General features: G+C 41.8%; 1 protein-coding gene across 7 annotated transcripts in view; it reads right to left on the bottom strand.

Annotated features, from left to right (window-relative positions):
- HDAC4 (histone deacetylase 4) overlaps positions 1 to 17,653 on the bottom strand; it is a 337,065-nt gene that overhangs the window by 6,267 nt on the left and 313,145 nt on the right. For all 7 annotated transcript variants that reach the window (XM_065453150.2, XM_065453156.2, XM_065453153.2 and 4 more), the window contains 11 exons: positions 17,593 to 17,642; positions 17,404 to 17,471; positions 16,719 to 16,873; positions 15,979 to 16,034; positions 14,966 to 15,053; positions 13,896 to 14,015; positions 12,339 to 12,436; positions 10,299 to 10,417; positions 8,494 to 8,563; positions 6,061 to 6,209; positions 2,244 to 2,379 (listed from right to left, as the gene is read on the bottom strand). In XM_065453150.2, the coding sequence (XP_065309222.2) occupies positions 2,244 to 2,379; positions 6,061 to 6,209; positions 8,494 to 8,563; positions 10,299 to 10,417; positions 12,339 to 12,436; positions 13,896 to 14,015; positions 14,966 to 15,053; positions 15,979 to 16,034; positions 16,719 to 16,873; positions 17,404 to 17,471; positions 17,593 to 17,642 (1,109 nt within the window). The remainder of the gene's footprint in view (positions 1 to 2,243; positions 2,380 to 6,060; positions 6,210 to 8,493; positions 8,564 to 10,298; positions 10,418 to 12,338; positions 12,437 to 13,895; positions 14,016 to 14,965; positions 15,054 to 15,978; positions 16,035 to 16,718; positions 16,874 to 17,403; positions 17,472 to 17,592; positions 17,643 to 17,653) is intronic.

The following is a 17,653-nucleotide window of genomic DNA, read 5'->3' as shown; positions in this document are numbered from 1 at the left end:
AGTATCGCAGTTGAAATCGCCTTTGATTTTTAAATGAAATTTTGAAGCCGTACTAGTGACCTGCTGCGATGTGCACATGTAGGGGCATACTTTGCATCGCAGTTTTCGGCAAAGATGGCTTCCGACGGCGTCAGGGCAGTCATTCTTAGAAGATGATCATAGTATATCTTGAATATTTCTAGCGCTACGGTATACTACATTAGGCGGTTCAGCGAAGATGTCTTTGAGGCGTTCACTTTGCATTAGAATATTTTGGTGCTTCTTTAGTACATTTGAAACACGCGGGACTGACGTAGAATGATTTAGGACAAGATTTGTCTGGGGTGACGGAGTCGGTTTCTTCGCAGTGGACAAAAGTGTCCTACGGTCATGCACGTCTGCACATTTTATTACATCATCAATTAGTTGTGGTGGATAATTTTGTTTAGCTAAAGCGTTCTTTGGGGCTGTGAAAGTTTTTTAAAACCCGGATTGTTCAGGGCAGATTCTTTTGAAACGTAAGGCCTGACTATAAGGAATGCTAGTCTTGCAATGTTTAACATGGTTACTATCGAAGTGCAAATATTGACGTCGGTCTGTCAGTTTTTTGTAGAGGGCAGTAGATAGTTTATCATTTAGCACTGAAACGCTGACATCAAGGAAGTTAATAGTAGATGCAGAATACATGTGAAAAAATGATATGGGGAAATGGGCATTGCTAAAGTCAGAAATGAAGGAAAGCAGCTCCTGTTCACCATGTGACCAAATAAAAAGATCTATAAGTTGTCACTGTCACGTCTGGTTTGAATGAAAGGGTTGGAAAATTGCGTTGCCTGGCCACATAGCCTGTCACATCTTCCCTCGTTTCCCTTCTTTTTTACCCGTATGGCACTATTTTGCCTTTTTACTAGCACGTCATTATTTTTCGCTTTGTTTTCATTTGTTGTTCTTGACTGGTGACAGAGCACCTATTCGGTGACGTTTTTTGCTGTCACCAGATAATTATTTCGAATTTCATATTTTGTGCGTATCTTGACATGATATGCTTGCAAACGCCATCTGTTTAGACATGCATCAACTGTTCCTCAGAACGACTGACACGCATTCTGTTCACGCACTTTCTTCGGTTCTTATGTAAGCATATCTTCATCTGGTTGATATGCGCATGTATATAAACTGTACCTACGCCATGCATTGTATTCTGATAAAGGCCGGACCCCGGCCGAAATGTCAATGCATCGCTTCATATGTGCGTCTACTTCACTGTATGCACTTGTGTATATATATATATAAAACATATAGTTACAGGGGATGTATGAGCACATACAAAAGTTATAGGAGAGTACAGTCAAACCCAGTTAATATCAAACCTGGTTAAGTCATATTATGCCTTATGGAGAACAAGCTCTGAACACCGAAGTTGCAGTGAGATTACTAAGCAAAATGAACAGTTATATCAAGTGAATATCTTTGGCAGCTTATAAAAAAGCTTCTGTCCATGTACTGCAAAACATTTGAAATGTGGTTCTTTCAACTTCATGCCAGTTTGTGTCAGCATTTCAGCACTTTCTGTGCACAAACCTCTGATAAACATTATGTGGCTGACTTTGAGCACAAAAAAATTGCGACTGCGTTTTCTTGTGTGTAAGGACTGAGGCAACCCGGTGAGGCAGGCTTCTTGCACAGTCATTTTGGCTGAACAGGAATAAGCCTGCACCATCCTTGCCTTCAATGATGCTTTTAAAAATTCTAGCTTTTTTTTGCCAAAACGTTGTCAAAAGTTGGCAGCCAGGCTCTTTACTGGCTTCATTAGAATTGGTATGAAACTTGGGATGGCCGCTGTTCACTTTGCTGTCTATTTAGCCATTTATGGCGAGTATTGGAACACACATCCTTGCACACACAACAGATTGCAGTGTTAAGAAGTGGAAATAGTGCGAGACACACAGAAACAAGAAGATACATAATGCTGTATTTTATCACTATGTGCCTTGATAGTGTTGAGAGTGATTTTGGTTGGCTTCATGTATGTGCCACGGTTCATAAAAGATGTAGGGCTCTCTTTAAACCTTCAGTTGCAAGTTAGTGCTTTTATGTGCTGCACTTCTTTTGGCCCTACGTGTTTCGCACTATTTTCACTTTTTGGCAATGTACCCATGGACTGGCCCAAATGTATACCCTTCCCATATTCTGATGCCTTTAGGAAGCTCTGACACTATTACGCGTGAGATGGCATTGCGGCAGAACAGACAGAGATCACTCACTGCATCTGTGCAGCAGCCATGGAGAGGGAGGCCAAGGCAGTGACTGTCTCGACCTCTTCCTTCTCCTTCTGCTGAGCCTCAAGCAGAGAGGAACCCATGGTCGGTGCCCACTTCTTGACGCACGGCCAGTGTGGTGCTGCACGGACATGACAATGTAGCATGTGAAAGGCTTGGCTAAGTGGGGTATTATTTGCATGGAAAAATGCACGCAAAGTGTAACATCTCAACAGAACTGTTACATGCAAACCACATTTAATATTCGAAAGTTAGAATGTATTATGAGGCATACAGAAGTGAATTCTGAATGATGTGGATTTGGCCCCCCGATGCTTTTCTTTTATGCGAAGCATATTACGAGGGCTCAACCCAGCTCCTCAGGCGCGGCGGTGACCATGAAATCACGTGACACCGTGACGTCACGACAGAGGAGAAGTGGCTTTGGCTCAACTCTTGCAAGACGGGCTGGGTGGGAATCGAACCAGGGTCTCCGGAGTGTGGGACGGAGACGCTACCACTGAGCCACGAGTACAACGCTTCAAAGCGGTACAAAAGCGCCTCTAGTGAATGCGGTGTTGCCTTAGAAACGCGCTGTTTCTAAGGCGTGCGTCTCTTGCTCAGGCGCACATTTCGTTGCCGCGCCGAACGCTGCTTTGCTCGACGCTCACCGCGTCCAATGCGGGGCGCGTAGTCGCTGCCCTGTAGCCCATTGTCTTACACCCCTTGGCGGGTCGACGGGAACGCTGTCGCGTTCCACTCTTGAAGGCGAAGAAGTAATGCATGAGTTGTTTCTTCGTCTAGCCGAACCAAATATAGCCAAGCAACAGCAGTTCACCAGGCTAAACAGTGGTTCAACAACTAAAATAAAGGCTAGTATGCTTCGCATCCTGGGCTTAACCTTACCTAAGCCACAGCCATTTTTTTCTTGACTGAAGGGACACTAAAGGCAAATATTAAGTCAATGTAAACTGTTACCATTCTATTCCCCAAAACTTCGTCGTTTCTTTATTAGGTCCTTCGTTACTTGGGAGAGCTTAGCTACTAGTTTCCTTGGTGCCTAACCTCCCACTTCAATTGCTGCTTCTGGAGCCAGCCTAGTCACGGTTTCATTCATTACATCTATGTAATCTTCATCTCTCTGTTCTAAGGCTGCATATTTGTTTGCAAGCACCAGCCTGAATTGGTAAATTGTTACAATTCCATTCCAGAAACCTCACAGCACTTTATTTGGACCAAGAAAAGGCTGCTTTATTCGTGCCACGAAAATTTCAGCTGAAGGGTCCGGATACCTCTAGAGCAATTCAAATCGCCCGCCCCCGAGCAGGTAGCAGTGGTGTTGCACAAGCCATCACTGCTCTTTACTGCTGTCGGCGAATAAAATGGTGCCTCACACAGGGCACTGCAGCTTTTGGTGCAACTCACACAAGCCACGATTCCTCTAGAAGTCGTTGCTTTTCTACTATGCTCAGCTTTGAGGCAAACTTGAATGACTTGCTCAGGATAAGTACATTTGAGAATCTCGCCAGTGATTTGTACAGGAAAAACACTGATTCACAGTGGAGGAAAAAAACTAAAAAGCTTACCAGCAAGTATGCGACCTGTATGGTGAGCAACATAGTGACAAAGAACATCAAGCGGAAAGTCAGAGAAGCTGAGAGAATCTTATGGGTGGCAGCAATGGAAAAGAAACCTGCTATGAGTAACTACTTAAGAGGAAAAAAATGAAATCAGGAAAGAAACAATTACGATAACTCAAAGGGAAGCTCGTTAGTTTTCGAAGCAAGATCAGGATGCCTTAGAACATGCACTTATAAAGTGAGATATAAGAAGGAAGAAGAAGCATGTGCTTGCTGCGGTAAAGCTAGGGAAACGATGGAGCATGTTTTATTAGAATGTGAAGATATCTGCCCAGCGGTCAATTTAGGCATCTCTGGCCTCCTTGAAGCCCTTGGGTTCAGCGAGAGCAGGGGGAAAGTAAAAATGTAAGCGTAGAAATTAGTAAGTGGCGATTGGATGATTGGTACAAGAAAAGTAGACAAACAACAAACAACCGAGATGTGCGAAAACAAAGTTCACTATAGGGGTCCAGAAATTTTGGTTCTGGGAATTCATCGCATTTTTTTCCTTTCCTTTCTTTTTTTTTTAAACATAGGTAGGACATTAGGCAATATAATAACAAGAGCTTGGCGGCGCAACCCACCACCCCTTTCCAGAGGGGATGCTCATAACATCCATCCAGCATCCATCCATCTAAAGCACAAACGCACAGCCATGGAGAAACCAAACTGAGTTGGATTCACACTGCAGCTGCTCTTGATCAAGTGGTGTGGACCATTCGAGCATCCCATGTCATAACATGCGCATGGAATTCTGATACTTGTAGTCTGAGCGCATTTAGTGAGCCAGCAAAACCAGCGCAGTACAACGTGATAATGAAATTACTGAAACGTGACAGCATACACGGTGCAGAGTTGAGCAAAAAATAAAACCTTACAACTGCCCATGTCATTGGCAAGGGTAACATCGATGAGTTATTTTTTCGAAAGATCTAATAGAACTGGAAAAGTAGCATTTCCTTCCGTCTTATAATGCATGCAATGATCTTTTTATTGTGAGTGGTTGAGTACTACACCTGACGACTTCCTTCTGTGGCAGCACATCCAAAACTATGTGCACGAGTGTGCATGTGTGCAACTTGTGTTCTTTTGTTACTAAACCAAGCAGTGCTGATGTCTTGCTGGGGGTTTGCAGGGACAGGAAAACCAGACATGCCTGACATGGACACCATAAAGCCAGAAAACTAGGAACAGCAATAAATGGAAATCATTTTTCTAAGCAAGCTTATTATTTGTTATGAAATAAATCTTGAACAAAAAATAAAAATAATTGCTACGGTTTGTTTAACGCTACGTAGCTTCTAGTTGCTTATATTCTCAGACTACATGCAGATGCACAGTAAAAAAGTGTGTCCTGTGGCACCGCAGCCTCAGCTGCGCAGCCACAGAAAGTTGTCGCAGGGTGTAGTGACAGAATTATAAGGAAGAGGGCCTATGTCATCATGCTAATGCATAAATGTTTCGGGTAAGTCTCAAACTGTGTCCTGCATTTACCTCAATTTCTCGATTACTAAAGCTTTGCTTGCGATAATATTGACGCCTTAGACTTTCCAGAACATTAATATATCACTTCAGCTTAAATTAATGTTTGCCTTTAGTGTCCATTTAAGATGCACTAAATTTTCAGTAAACAGGCGTGGCAGGACCTGTTCACTGATATTTGGTGTTGCCATTAATATCAGTAAACATGCACAATATCACAGTAAAATTATCTTCTCAATGCTGTTAGTGATCAGTGCTCACATGTTTATCCTACCACATGCACCAGAACACTATAGACATGATTCACTGGTGAGATTCTCAAATGTACTTAGCCTGAGCAAGTCATTAAAGTTTGCCTCAAAGCTAAGCATAGAGGAAAATCAATGACTACTAGAGGAATCGTGGCGTGTCTGACCTTTGTATTAAAAAATGCAACTTAACTTGAAGCTCATGCTTGACTTGATATAAATGACACCTGGTGCGAACGCGCCGAAGACGCTCATTGCGTTTCTTTTGGTGCGTTGACGACAGGCATCGTTTAAATCAAGTCAAGCATGGGCTTCAAGTTAAGATGCATTTCTGAATACGGGGGTGAGTCCTTGTGCACATGCTGTGAGTCTGATGAGATTGGCCTGTCCTTTTAAATTTCTAAGGGGTGAGCACACAGGAAGAGGGTAGGAAGCTCCTTCCCCCTCACATCTAAAGATTCCCAGCATGTTTACCTTGAATGGCGGCAGTTTTCTGTAGCAGCTGGACCGCAGCTGCACAAGGCTGCCGGGTGATCTCTTCTTCGCGCAAGGGTGAGCACTCATCTCCGAGCAGTGCTGCTACACACTCCTGAGAACAGTCACATATGGACGGCAGGTCATATCTGCAAGGATGAAAGAAAACGATGAAGAAATGTGCTCACGAGTGGCACTACATGTCGCAGAACGAAACACTGCTGTTCTTACTTAGCAGGTTCTTCAAGAGAAAGCTCCACAGATCTGCAGAGCACTAAAGGGCCCTGACAAGCGATAATTGTTTGCAATAAAAATTGAGTGATTTCTAACTGTGCAACAAGTACTACTTCGCTGAATTCCTCAACCTGTCTCACTTACATGAGTTTTGCAATACATCACCAGGGTAAATATGACCACACGTCAGCACAGTAAGTGGATACTAACTCATGCTCACTCACATTCATGTCTACTCACACTTACCAGCACACACTTACAATCCTGCTCGCATCCACTCACTCACCAGCACTTACTCACATTCTCACTTATGTCCACTCACACTAGCTGACATTCATAGGACCACTCCAGCTCACTGCAACTTACTTTCGTTGACACACATTAACTGGCATTCGCTCCTTCATGCTTAGAGCCCCTCACACTCACCCCACCTTTTGTCACTCACTCACGCTCTATCCTACATCTATGATATCAGTGTCAAGTGAGTATGAGTCACTGTGCTCATGAGCAAGTATGCTGACCTATGCATACGACCGAAGACTCAACTGTACACAGAGCTCACAATAAGAGCCAGTGCAAGGGTTATGACTGAGAAGCTGACCCTGCTATCTCACAATGAGCAGGAGGTGTATTCTACAGGAATACTTAGGAATAATAGAAAATAGCAACAAACTGGAAATAATCATGTAGCAGCAAGCTGACGATCTATGTATCTCCAGTATCTTAGAATGTTTCATCAATGCACAATTGTACAAAACCCATAATATAATACAGAATTAAAGCTGCCCTGTCAACACGGCCTACACTGAGCATGGTTTTCTCCAGCTGGCCTGAGACTAAAACGAAGACAGCATGAGCCTGTCCGGTGCTGTCCTATAGCTGCTTGTGGCATAGTGCCAGTTGTACGCGGCGCCGCACGTATAGTCTTGAACTTGTGCACGTTGTCCGCATGAAGCCGTGTGTGAGCGAATAACTATGCGAGAGACTCTTACTTCCATGAGTGACATTTCTGGTTTAGCAACGGGGTGATGCTCTTTTAGGGAGGGGCAAATGATGCATATATTCTACTAGAAGACAACGACGATGGGGGCAATAACGGATTCCGTCTAGTGGGTGGCTGAGATTCTGGGGAGGACGAAGAAGATGTGCCTTGGTTCCATTTGTTTTTGAACAGCTTGTCCTGTTGTTCTTGAAAGTCTCCCTGTCTTCTGTCCGCGTTGTACCGCGACAATATACAGTTAAACCTCAATATAACGAAGTCGGTAAAATCAGCAATTCGCTTTGTTATATTGAAATTTCTATTGAAATTCTATTGAAATTCCACTTTTTGTGCAAGGAAGTACAGTCGCCGATCTATTTTTCTTGCACGGAAAGGGGCCACAGAATTTTCCGAATTAATGGGCAATCAAAAAAAGAAAATTTGAATAAGAAAACAAATCCGTTTGATAAATTGGGAGTTGACTACGAATAATACGGTTTCATGTCACATGCATCGACAACATCTTGGCGGTACGAATTTAGCGAAGCCAGCCACGCTTTCATGTGCACTCCGCTCCTGTGGCTGACAGCATCGCCCGCATTGGGACAATGCTATCATGAAAAGCGCCAGCAAGGACAAGTGAATGCTTCGTATGCTTCTTGCTCCAACGGGTTACCGACACTCGAGATTACACAACCTCCAATACTAAACCTGCAGTAAGACAGCATACATGGTGCCATGCCGTCTCGGCATGCCCACTCTTTGTACACATGGCGGATTACCTCTAAAGTAGGGTGCACAACTGTGTATGCGCTCAGCCCCACTTACAGCCATGCGCAGCCACGACCGAGATGTGCACCAACGCCCAACTACACCTCCTCGCGCTCACTTGATCTCGGTACTGCAAGCTCGTTCCCCTCCCCCTCTTTCCCTTTGCTCGTGTGGGAAGGTTGCACTCGTGACGCCAACATCTTTCTTCTTTCACCCTCGCACACTAAATGGGTCCAGTTCTTGGACACAAAAGGCAAGTACTAAGTCGACGTGGATCGTTTAAATACCCTTCCAGAAAGCTCACAATGCTTTTTGCATACAGCAAAAAAAAGAACATGCCAGCAGACATGTTGCAGAAGTGCAACATCGCATGCTATCATTAATATTTAGCACAAAAGAAAGAAGCTTCAAATACGATACAGCAAGAATAAAATAAAAACCTTACTCACCCTCCCTCTAGAGCAAGCACAAGTTTGCCCTTGGCTAATGTCATCAGCTGCTTCGTCATATAGGCAAAACCTGCAAAACAACCGTTCAGTTATCACTCAATTCATGACTTTGAGCTTCCACTGTTGTTACTCTAAACTAGTTCTATGACCACATATTATAAAAAGTAATAAAACCAACAAACGTTTCAGTGATGAAGTAAAAAAAAAGGACAGCATTACTTTGCATGCACTACATCAATTAATGCACGGAGCAATGCAAGTGTTGAAAGTAGTGGTAAATATTAGCAGCGTAAGTGGTTGCTGTAATCAGGACGTTACACTTTTGTATAGCTATTTGGTGGAGAATATCTAATGTTAGGTAGCATCAGACCTCGTTTCGCACTTACGGATATTGATGTGGCTGATGACACACAATGCAGCACATCAGGTCTTAGCAGTGTTTAATGCAAGACTGTGTAAAGAATTTGCCATTATCGCTGTTACAGTCATTTTACTCGACCCTGAATACATAAAGTCTATTATTCCTCAACTATTCAAAATAGGAGATGTGCTTTAAAAGCCACAGGAGTATAGCAACTGAGAACAAGAACGCTTGGTTATCTTATTAACTATCGAACTCATAGAGCCCGTACTAACAGTAGCTTTCAGATGCTAAGCCATTAAATACCTAAATTCTTAAACTTGATCCAATATATATATTGAAGCAGTATATATGTCCACAAAATCAGTAGAAGTACAGTTTAAACATGCCATTTATGCCCTGCTAACCACAGTTACCACCACAACTTATTCATGTGTGCTAAGTGTTTGCTTTCTCTTTGATTTCTCTCTGTACATTCATTCCTCTTTGCTTTGATAAATTTTGTGCACTGATGTATTTTGCTCTATGTACCAAAACTGTATTTATTGTGGTTTGCATTTTTATGCTAATGTATAATAACTGTAAACATCCAATTGCTGCCAATGTTTATTTTATACTTCTTACCGGTGGTTTATCGTATGAATGAACTGCAACAATAAATAATTATCATTATTAAAGTTGGTTACAAGAAAAGTAATTTGTAATTTAATGAAATAAAATAGGACAGGACAGAGGAAGGTGTGAACAGGACAGATGCCAAGGGCTCATCGGGATTTGTACTGTGTGCATATTCCTGAATACACTGTCTGTTTTTTGGTGCTGGTAAATTATCAATCATGACACTTGCAGAATCAAGAATTGCCAAAGAGGGGAATGACAAAGCGAAGTCCCCAGGTCAAAACACTGGTTTCAAGCTGATGCTTTCCTTGTTTGACCACAGTTGACCCCATCTCAAATCTCCATCTTTCTATGGTCCTTTTTATTGTTTGCAATGCTTGCAGGAATAAGACATATGACTTGCACCTTGTATAGATAGTCATTTTAAAGCACTCTAACTACACTACAAATGTCATGTCAAAAGTAATTTGAGCTGCAATCCACCATTAGAGAGTTTTTGTGCTTGTTGCTCAGTGTAGCTGCTGTTTTACTCAACCTATGTAGTACTGCTCTTCCTTCGTAAGAGCATTCAATGATAACATTGCATGACTTGCCATATGTCACTTGGTTTGGAAAGGTTAGACTGGAAGGTGTACTCCAAATAACTTTAGCAGCAAGGTGACACATTTTATTCAGCATACCGCACTGTGCCCACTAAATGTCCCACCTTGTTATATGGCTATTGCACACTGTCATTTCCCAAGACAAGCGTTAAGAGCACGGTATACAGTAGATGCACTAGCGCAGCCATGCACGAGATAATGAGGGAAACAAAGTCTCATCTTACAGGCTGGTGATATCTGGTATCCACCAAGTGGAGGTGGGTGACCAGCAGCTGCATCAAATCCCGCTGCGACCAGGACAATCTCCGGGTCAAAGTCTCGAGCTATGGGCATCACAATGGCCCTAAAGATAAAGAAGGAAACAAATATGCACACAACAATCCAGACAGTTTCCTTTAGCAAGGACACACACAGACATACAATTCCTTTTGCCTCAGACTTGGCTAACTTGTGCATTTTGTCAACTGCTGCCAAGTGATGGCAAACTTGTGGTGTGTGGTACTGGCCACTTACAGGGTGCCATTTTCTCAGGTGTTGGTCACATTTTATCGGAGACGATTCAACCAATGCGAACTTTCTTTCGCATTATCTCACCATGGGGCTGCTCATAGAGCTGCTCAACTCTTTTTTTCCCATGCATCAATAATGATTGGAACTGCTTACGCTGCACATTATAACACGCCACTTTGTTGTTTTCTGACATGTTAGTAAATACCTTTTGTTGTTGTGTTCTTGTATTTTTGTATCTTTATGCTTACCATTCTTGGACCTTGAGTTCGCAGTATGTATTAAATAATATAATAATCAGTTGCATGTGGAAGCACAGAAATGGTACCAATGCACAGAGAAAGTTGTTCACATTGTAGCACAAAACAGAGCAAATTTCCAGAGAATGTGACACTGCCACAGTGGACCACTGGGAAGGCACTGTGAACCTTGACCATATGTAACGCCGCTTGTTACCAGGCATGCTCGGCACCACCACCGCCAACAAACACATGCTCCGTGTCTTGCGAGAAGTGACTCATTCAACAACTCTTTTTTTCCCATGCATCAATAATGATTGGAACTGCTTACGCTGCACATTATAACACGCCACTTTGTTGTTTTCTGACATGTTAGTAAATACCTTTTGTTGTTGTGTTCTTGTATTTTTGTATCTTTATGCTTACCATTCTTGGACCTTGAGTTCGCAGTATGTATTAAATAATGACAAATAAATAGAAGAGGCCTTATCACAAGAAAAAAAAGGAGTAATACATAATGGCAACAAAATATAATCAAGTCTTAATAATAATAATATAATAATCAGTCTTAAGACTGCTGCCTCTCATACATACAGGGTCCTGATTATTTGGCTGTACGTGTTCAAAAAAAGATTTTGCACTCACTGCTGCACTTTGCTTGATCAAATTTTGCAGAATTATTGCATTCTGGCATCGACTTTGTTTAGTATAACATTTGGCACAGTTAATGGTCTGGTTTCTAAGAAAAAAGTGCAAATTTGCCTGCGCTTGTGGGGATATGAGCTGCTGCCGTGATGGCACAAGCATACACTTGTGTCGCCACCTGCTGTCATCTGCAGAAAGCTGCGTTTCAGGGAGGGCAGTCACCTGTTCCAGGACTGGGCAACACGCAGCAGCCCTTCCTGAAACACTGCTTCTGCAGATGACAGCAGGTGGCGATACAAGTCAATGCCAGGGCCGGTTTTTCAGGTGCCATTTTTCTCATAGACAAAAACAGTTTTTCATTTCTGTCTTGAAAAACAGGTGACTAATTGTGGCAAGTGATATACTAAATGAAGTCGACGCCAAAATGCAATCATTCTTCAAAATTTAAGGAAGACCAGTACAGCGGTGAGCGCAAAATCTTTTTTGAACATGAGCAGCCAAATATTCAGGACCCTGTATGTCAAAGAGATCAAATTAATTATGCTACCAAGTGTCAATAAATGAATGAATATATGATATTCTAGGGTACCTGGAAGAGTTGTCCAATTCAATAATTTACAAACTAAAATAATATATGAGAAAAAATAAATGAAAAAGATAAGTCGCACAAAGAGAGATGCTGCCACACCTTTCTGCATCAACAGTTTGATAGATAACTTGTGCATGCAAGCTAAATATGCACACCAGAAAGGAAAACATACATCAATAAAACCAAAGACCACCATTCATATGAGCAGCACAGATACACTGAGACCTCTAGTGAAAACCTTTCAAAAATAGAACTGGCATGCAGTCATAAAGAGTTGCACTCACCGAAAAGCTGCGATGTACTCGGCATCGCCCATCGGGGGGTTTAATGCACCAGACCAGGCAATGTTGACATTGAAGCCTGTGCCATCGTCAATGCCAACCTAGGAAAGGAAAGCGATTATATATTTGATACAGGGATTGATTGACTTCCAAGGCAACACATGATTATGACAAGGCAACACATGAATTCCAAGGCAACACATGATTATGAGAGACTCCATAATGAGGGTGTTCAGGATTAATTTTCACCACCTGGGCTTCCTTAATGTGCACCCAAAGCTCAGCACATAAGCGTTTTTGTATTCCTTCCACATTAGAATGAAGTCAATGTCGTTGGGATTCAAACCTGTGACCTCAACAGGAAGGCACCACAACCACTCGGCCACTACAGTGAGCTCGTGAAAACATACTCTGAAACACTGGTTCAAGATCAGCTACCTGATGTACTGCTAAATCATGATGCAATTCACTTGCGACTGACACTCACTATGTGAGTGACTGATGGAACGCAACCAAATTGTCTTTGCTAGCCTTACCATTCATAAAGTACAAGCTACAGTTAAAACTCGATCTAACAAAACCTAATTTTACGAAGTTCCCAATCTAATGAAGCAATTTCCATTCCCCAGCAGGTACCCATAGGGTTCAATGTTGTCATCACAATGAATTAATGAAATTAATTTGGCTGCACTCAACTTAACGAAGCTTTTCCTGAAATAAATGAGTAAAAAAGCGGTAATTTCTTTCTACTCTTTACACAGACGGGTTTTTCTTCAAGCATGCGCTCTAAAGCTATCGTGTTAAAAAATCTAGGTGCCCTAGTCATCGCCTTAGCTTTATTTTGATGAGGCTGCATGCCGCAGCTATGCACGAAACAGTGGACTCAATGCTACCTCGGAAGGGGCAGCGATGGTTGCTAAATTTCGTTATTTCATAGTTCATATGACAGATGGCTGGATTAGCGGCAAATACAATACCCTGGTAGCTTTTACGTCTCGCTACGTTACAATTTTAGACTGAAGGACCGAAAATTCCTTTCTCAATCTTACGAACTTCCCAATTTAATGAAATAATTCGAGCGCTGTCATCACTTTGCTAAATTAAGTTTCAACTGTATACTGTATAGCAAATTTTCTGTATTGCAATCTGTATTGCAATATATTGTATTGCCATCTAATCTGTACATAAGCCACTGCCACAGCTTTTCATCTGCATTGTGAACGAGGGATGTGTATGGGCCTCGTAACATCAACTGACATTTACTTTTGTTGGCAAATGTATGCTTTATTTGAGTTATGTCCCTTCGTCGCCACTTTCCGTGGTACACTGGTCTACGTATTGTAAGGAGTTTTGAGGTTGCCTTTCTCTCAGGGTAACAAGCAGATTTGTGACAATCGGATTATTTGTCATGGATTTTTGAGCTTGTTGACATTCCTTTCCCTGCTTACTAAACTTCAAACTTATGAGAATAGGAGTTATGGCTAGGCAAGTTTGCTTTCTCTAATACCACAGCTTAGCTGTCACCAGAAAACTAGCAGTTTGCATGGCTCACATCCTTACCTCCTGGGGATCACCAGTGCCGGGAAAAAAGTTGCCGTCGTCATGTCGATGAAGGGAGATGTACAACACATGTGGGTCATCGTAAAAGATTTGCTGCAGACCATTCCCATGGTGGACATCCTGAAATCAAGCAATGGTTGGTGGAACAAAAACATGCCAATAAAAAGGAAAAGAAGTGCGCTAATCAACTCCACGATAAGACAAGCTAGTACAATACGAGAGAAAGAAGGCCTGCTACTCAGTTTCAAAACTTGGGCAAGGGGTACTTCTGCCATAACTGCCAACATTCTCTGCAGTGAACGACTCTGTTGATCTACAATGCAAGCAAACCTTACAAAACTCGTTAGTGTTCCGAGTATCTGTGTCCCTGTTGGTACCAAAAATAAGAAGTTCACGCACAGCCTGCGTGCTCAGTAACATTTTTTCGGAGTGTCATATAAGCACTGCTACAACGCTCTTGCATGATAGGCTTTTTAACCCCTTCAGGCACTGATTAATTCTACCCATTGACAACTTAGTTTCATCACATTTCTTGCCCCTTCAGAATCATGAAAAGCATACGGCCTCAGAAAGAATAAATAATTTTCAATTCTTCAGTGACTTTCGTCAAGTTTACAGAATGTGGGTCGACTTCATAGGATAACTCTCTATGGGAACGTTAAGTATAAAAACAAACTTTTTGATGTCTAGAATACATGGAAAGCACCTATCCAGTTACTTGAAAAATACGCCTGATGCAAAACATTGTGAAAAAAACAATGAAACATGTCAACTCACTGCATGACGAAAAACTGACACTGAGGAATAATACCCAGCTGTCTAACTACCAACCTGTTCTACTAAAGAAGTTTACATATATTATTCAAACTTGCAGCAGAGGTCCAATCAGAACTATTTCAGAATGTATGCGACACATTTTAAATATTATTTACAGCACTGCTTTTGATTTTGATGAAATATATTACCATGCACAATTGTGTGCACAGCACCTGAACTGAATAAAATTACAATGTATATTGAGGAAACAAAGCGACACGATTGAAAAATAAAATAAATGTTGGAGAGCATACCCAGTCAACCACGAGAATCTTCTCCATCTTGAGCTTTTGCCGAAGCTGCTTAGCAGCAATTGCCACGGAATTAAAGAAACAAAATCCCCTGGAAGACAGAAACACGCATTGCAAGACCAGCTCCAATTAAAACAGGCAAATCATTCTTTTTCTGAGCATCTTGCTTGGCTTGTTACAGGAAATGGAATCGCTAGGTTTTTGCATAGGGTGGATTAGGAAAGATGGGTGTCCAGGAGTAAAAAGTAAAAATACACTGCCAACTTGGTAAGAATCTTGCAGCATGCTTGTCTGAAATCCCATTGCTAGAACATACTAATACCCAACGAAATGTACATCATCAATGTGTCATGTTGCATATTCCTGCTGTACAACACAGGTGCACAGGTTTTTCTTGTAGTGCAAAAGCTATATCTCTGCAAATGATTTTGGTTGCGACTGGTGGCAATGGAAATAAAAACGTTTGGCTTCACATAAACACCATGAACCATGAATGACTCACCTCATTGGGTCATGGCACACAGAAATCATGACCTCAAGAAAGAGCTTCCATAATGACTGTGTTAAGGGATTCGTGGGCGACTTTAAGCGCGGCACTTTTTAATATTGTCCCTCGACTGATAGATTCCAGCTGATAAATTCAACTCGATGGATTGAAGTTGGTATTTCAATATGGGTGGCAAAAGCTCACAGTAGTTCTGTGCTGTGTGGTTTAAGGACATACAGCCAAAAATCCCAAAGTGCAGGGTGTGCATGACCAACGTCACATAATCAAACAGCTTGCATAATTGATTTGTATTTACACTCCAGAAAATTTTTGAATACCTTTGGACAGTCACTAATTGCTGAACTGATGAGAGTATGGGACTTATCGAAGACAGCACGGGGCAAAAGCCCATTCAAGTGACGACTGTCTATTGGCCTTTTCAAATGTCTGTCTTTTCAAATGTGAATTAAGCAAAAGAATCAGTTGCAAAACTGTTGAGAGTTGTAGACCAAGCTCTTGCTAGACTTACATTGCTTGTTTGAACTCTGCATGGTGACCAGGAGGGCGAACCACAGCAAAACCATTCTGAGCATATTAAAAAAGAAAAGAAACAAACAAAGCAACAAATTATTTTTGCAATTTCTGGTGCACGAAGATGAACAGCGGAAATCACAAAACAGTAGAATAAAATCTCAGGAGTCCACGAAACTGCATTTTTAACTAACTGCATAATAACTTTCACTATTTCAATACGGAATTGAGGATTTAGGATTCCTCATTGAATTTCATTAATTATTCCTCGGGAAGGTAAGACATATGTCCACACAAATGAATATCTGCCTGAGAAAGGAAAAGAAACAGTAGGGAATGTATGGGAGTTTTTGCTTGTCATCTCCATACATTAAAAGAATCATGCGAAAGATGGTGTGCGCAATTTATAGCTGTATTTGGAAAAGCAATACAAGACCCCAGTCAGCAGGAAAAATCCCACCAAATTTTCTTTGTTAGGTCTTCCTACCTTCTAGCCAAAAATTTCACTGCATCTTTTCAAAAAGGAGGCCACACGTGCCAAGGACTCACGAATATGAAAGTTATAGGCGAAGTTAGTAATCAAATGCAGGAAACAAATAGAATGTATAAATGCACTTGCAATTCAGTAAATTTTATTGACCGACTACAACAAGGCACAGCTTTTGCACAGGCAAGTGCAAAAGGCCTGCATATGCAAGCACGATGCTGAATGCACCAGCATTCAAAGCGTAAGCTCACCTTGGCTTCACCCATGGCCACCTTGAGGGCGAGGTCCACCACACAGCCAGCAGCCATACGCGCTGCACTGGCAGAGTGTAGCTCATTCCAGGTAGTGTCCGAGTCCACACCAATACCTCCACAGGGCAGCATCACAAAGCTTTTAATGGGAAGCTCTGAAATGCCAAAGAATTGCCAGGAACCACATAAGTGCTCTGCTGTACATTGTTTTGAGCAGAGTCAAGGAGACATGCACTAATAAGCATTAATAACAGAAACACAAGCGTGACAACTAACTCTTGAATGAAAGGGAGGCGACAGAACAGTTCGCACACTTTGTGCATGCAATTGCGACCCGCTTCTTAAGTATTTATCTTTTATTTTTCATTTTATCAGGAGGGTTTCTAAGACATTTTTTTTACATCAACATCAGCACGGTTATGTTAGGTTAAATGGATTCATTATATGTGGGGGATGCATTATATGTAAAGGTGTTTGCCAGTTTTGTGGTTGCTACCAAAACCATGAATGTCTTGTTAATTAATGCAGTCATGCTTTTCCCAGGCCACTGCTACCAGAACATAGCATTCATGAACATTATGTTCACGAAAGCATGGTGCATTTCCCCACTTATTTGTGACACTGGGAAATGAACACATAGGGAAATTAGAAATGCCATAAGCTAATAATACCAAGACAGACTTACCTAATTTGCTCATTTCCAGTTTCTGCCTGTTGAGAGGATTGGTGCCAAACATGAAGGCATAGCCCTCACTGCACATAAAAAATAAATAAATAAGAAACACAAGAAAGCGACCATTGTAATCTCACATCATATACCTTAAGCATGCTGACAGTGATGTGACCCTTCATTTTCGCATACATGGGTACTTACTCATGACACGACTGTATTTCCTCCAATGTGGCTTTTCGTGATCGGATCCTCTGTTGTAGAA

This window comes from Dermacentor albipictus, chromosome 1 (assembly GCF_038994185.2).
Source record: "Dermacentor albipictus isolate Rhodes 1998 colony chromosome 1, USDA_Dalb.pri_finalv2, whole genome shotgun sequence".
Classification (NCBI taxonomy): Eukaryota; Metazoa; Arthropoda; class Arachnida; order Ixodida; family Ixodidae; genus Dermacentor; species Dermacentor albipictus.
Note: the sequence above shows the minus strand (reverse complement) of the source record. Positions and strands in the feature narration are given on the sequence as shown.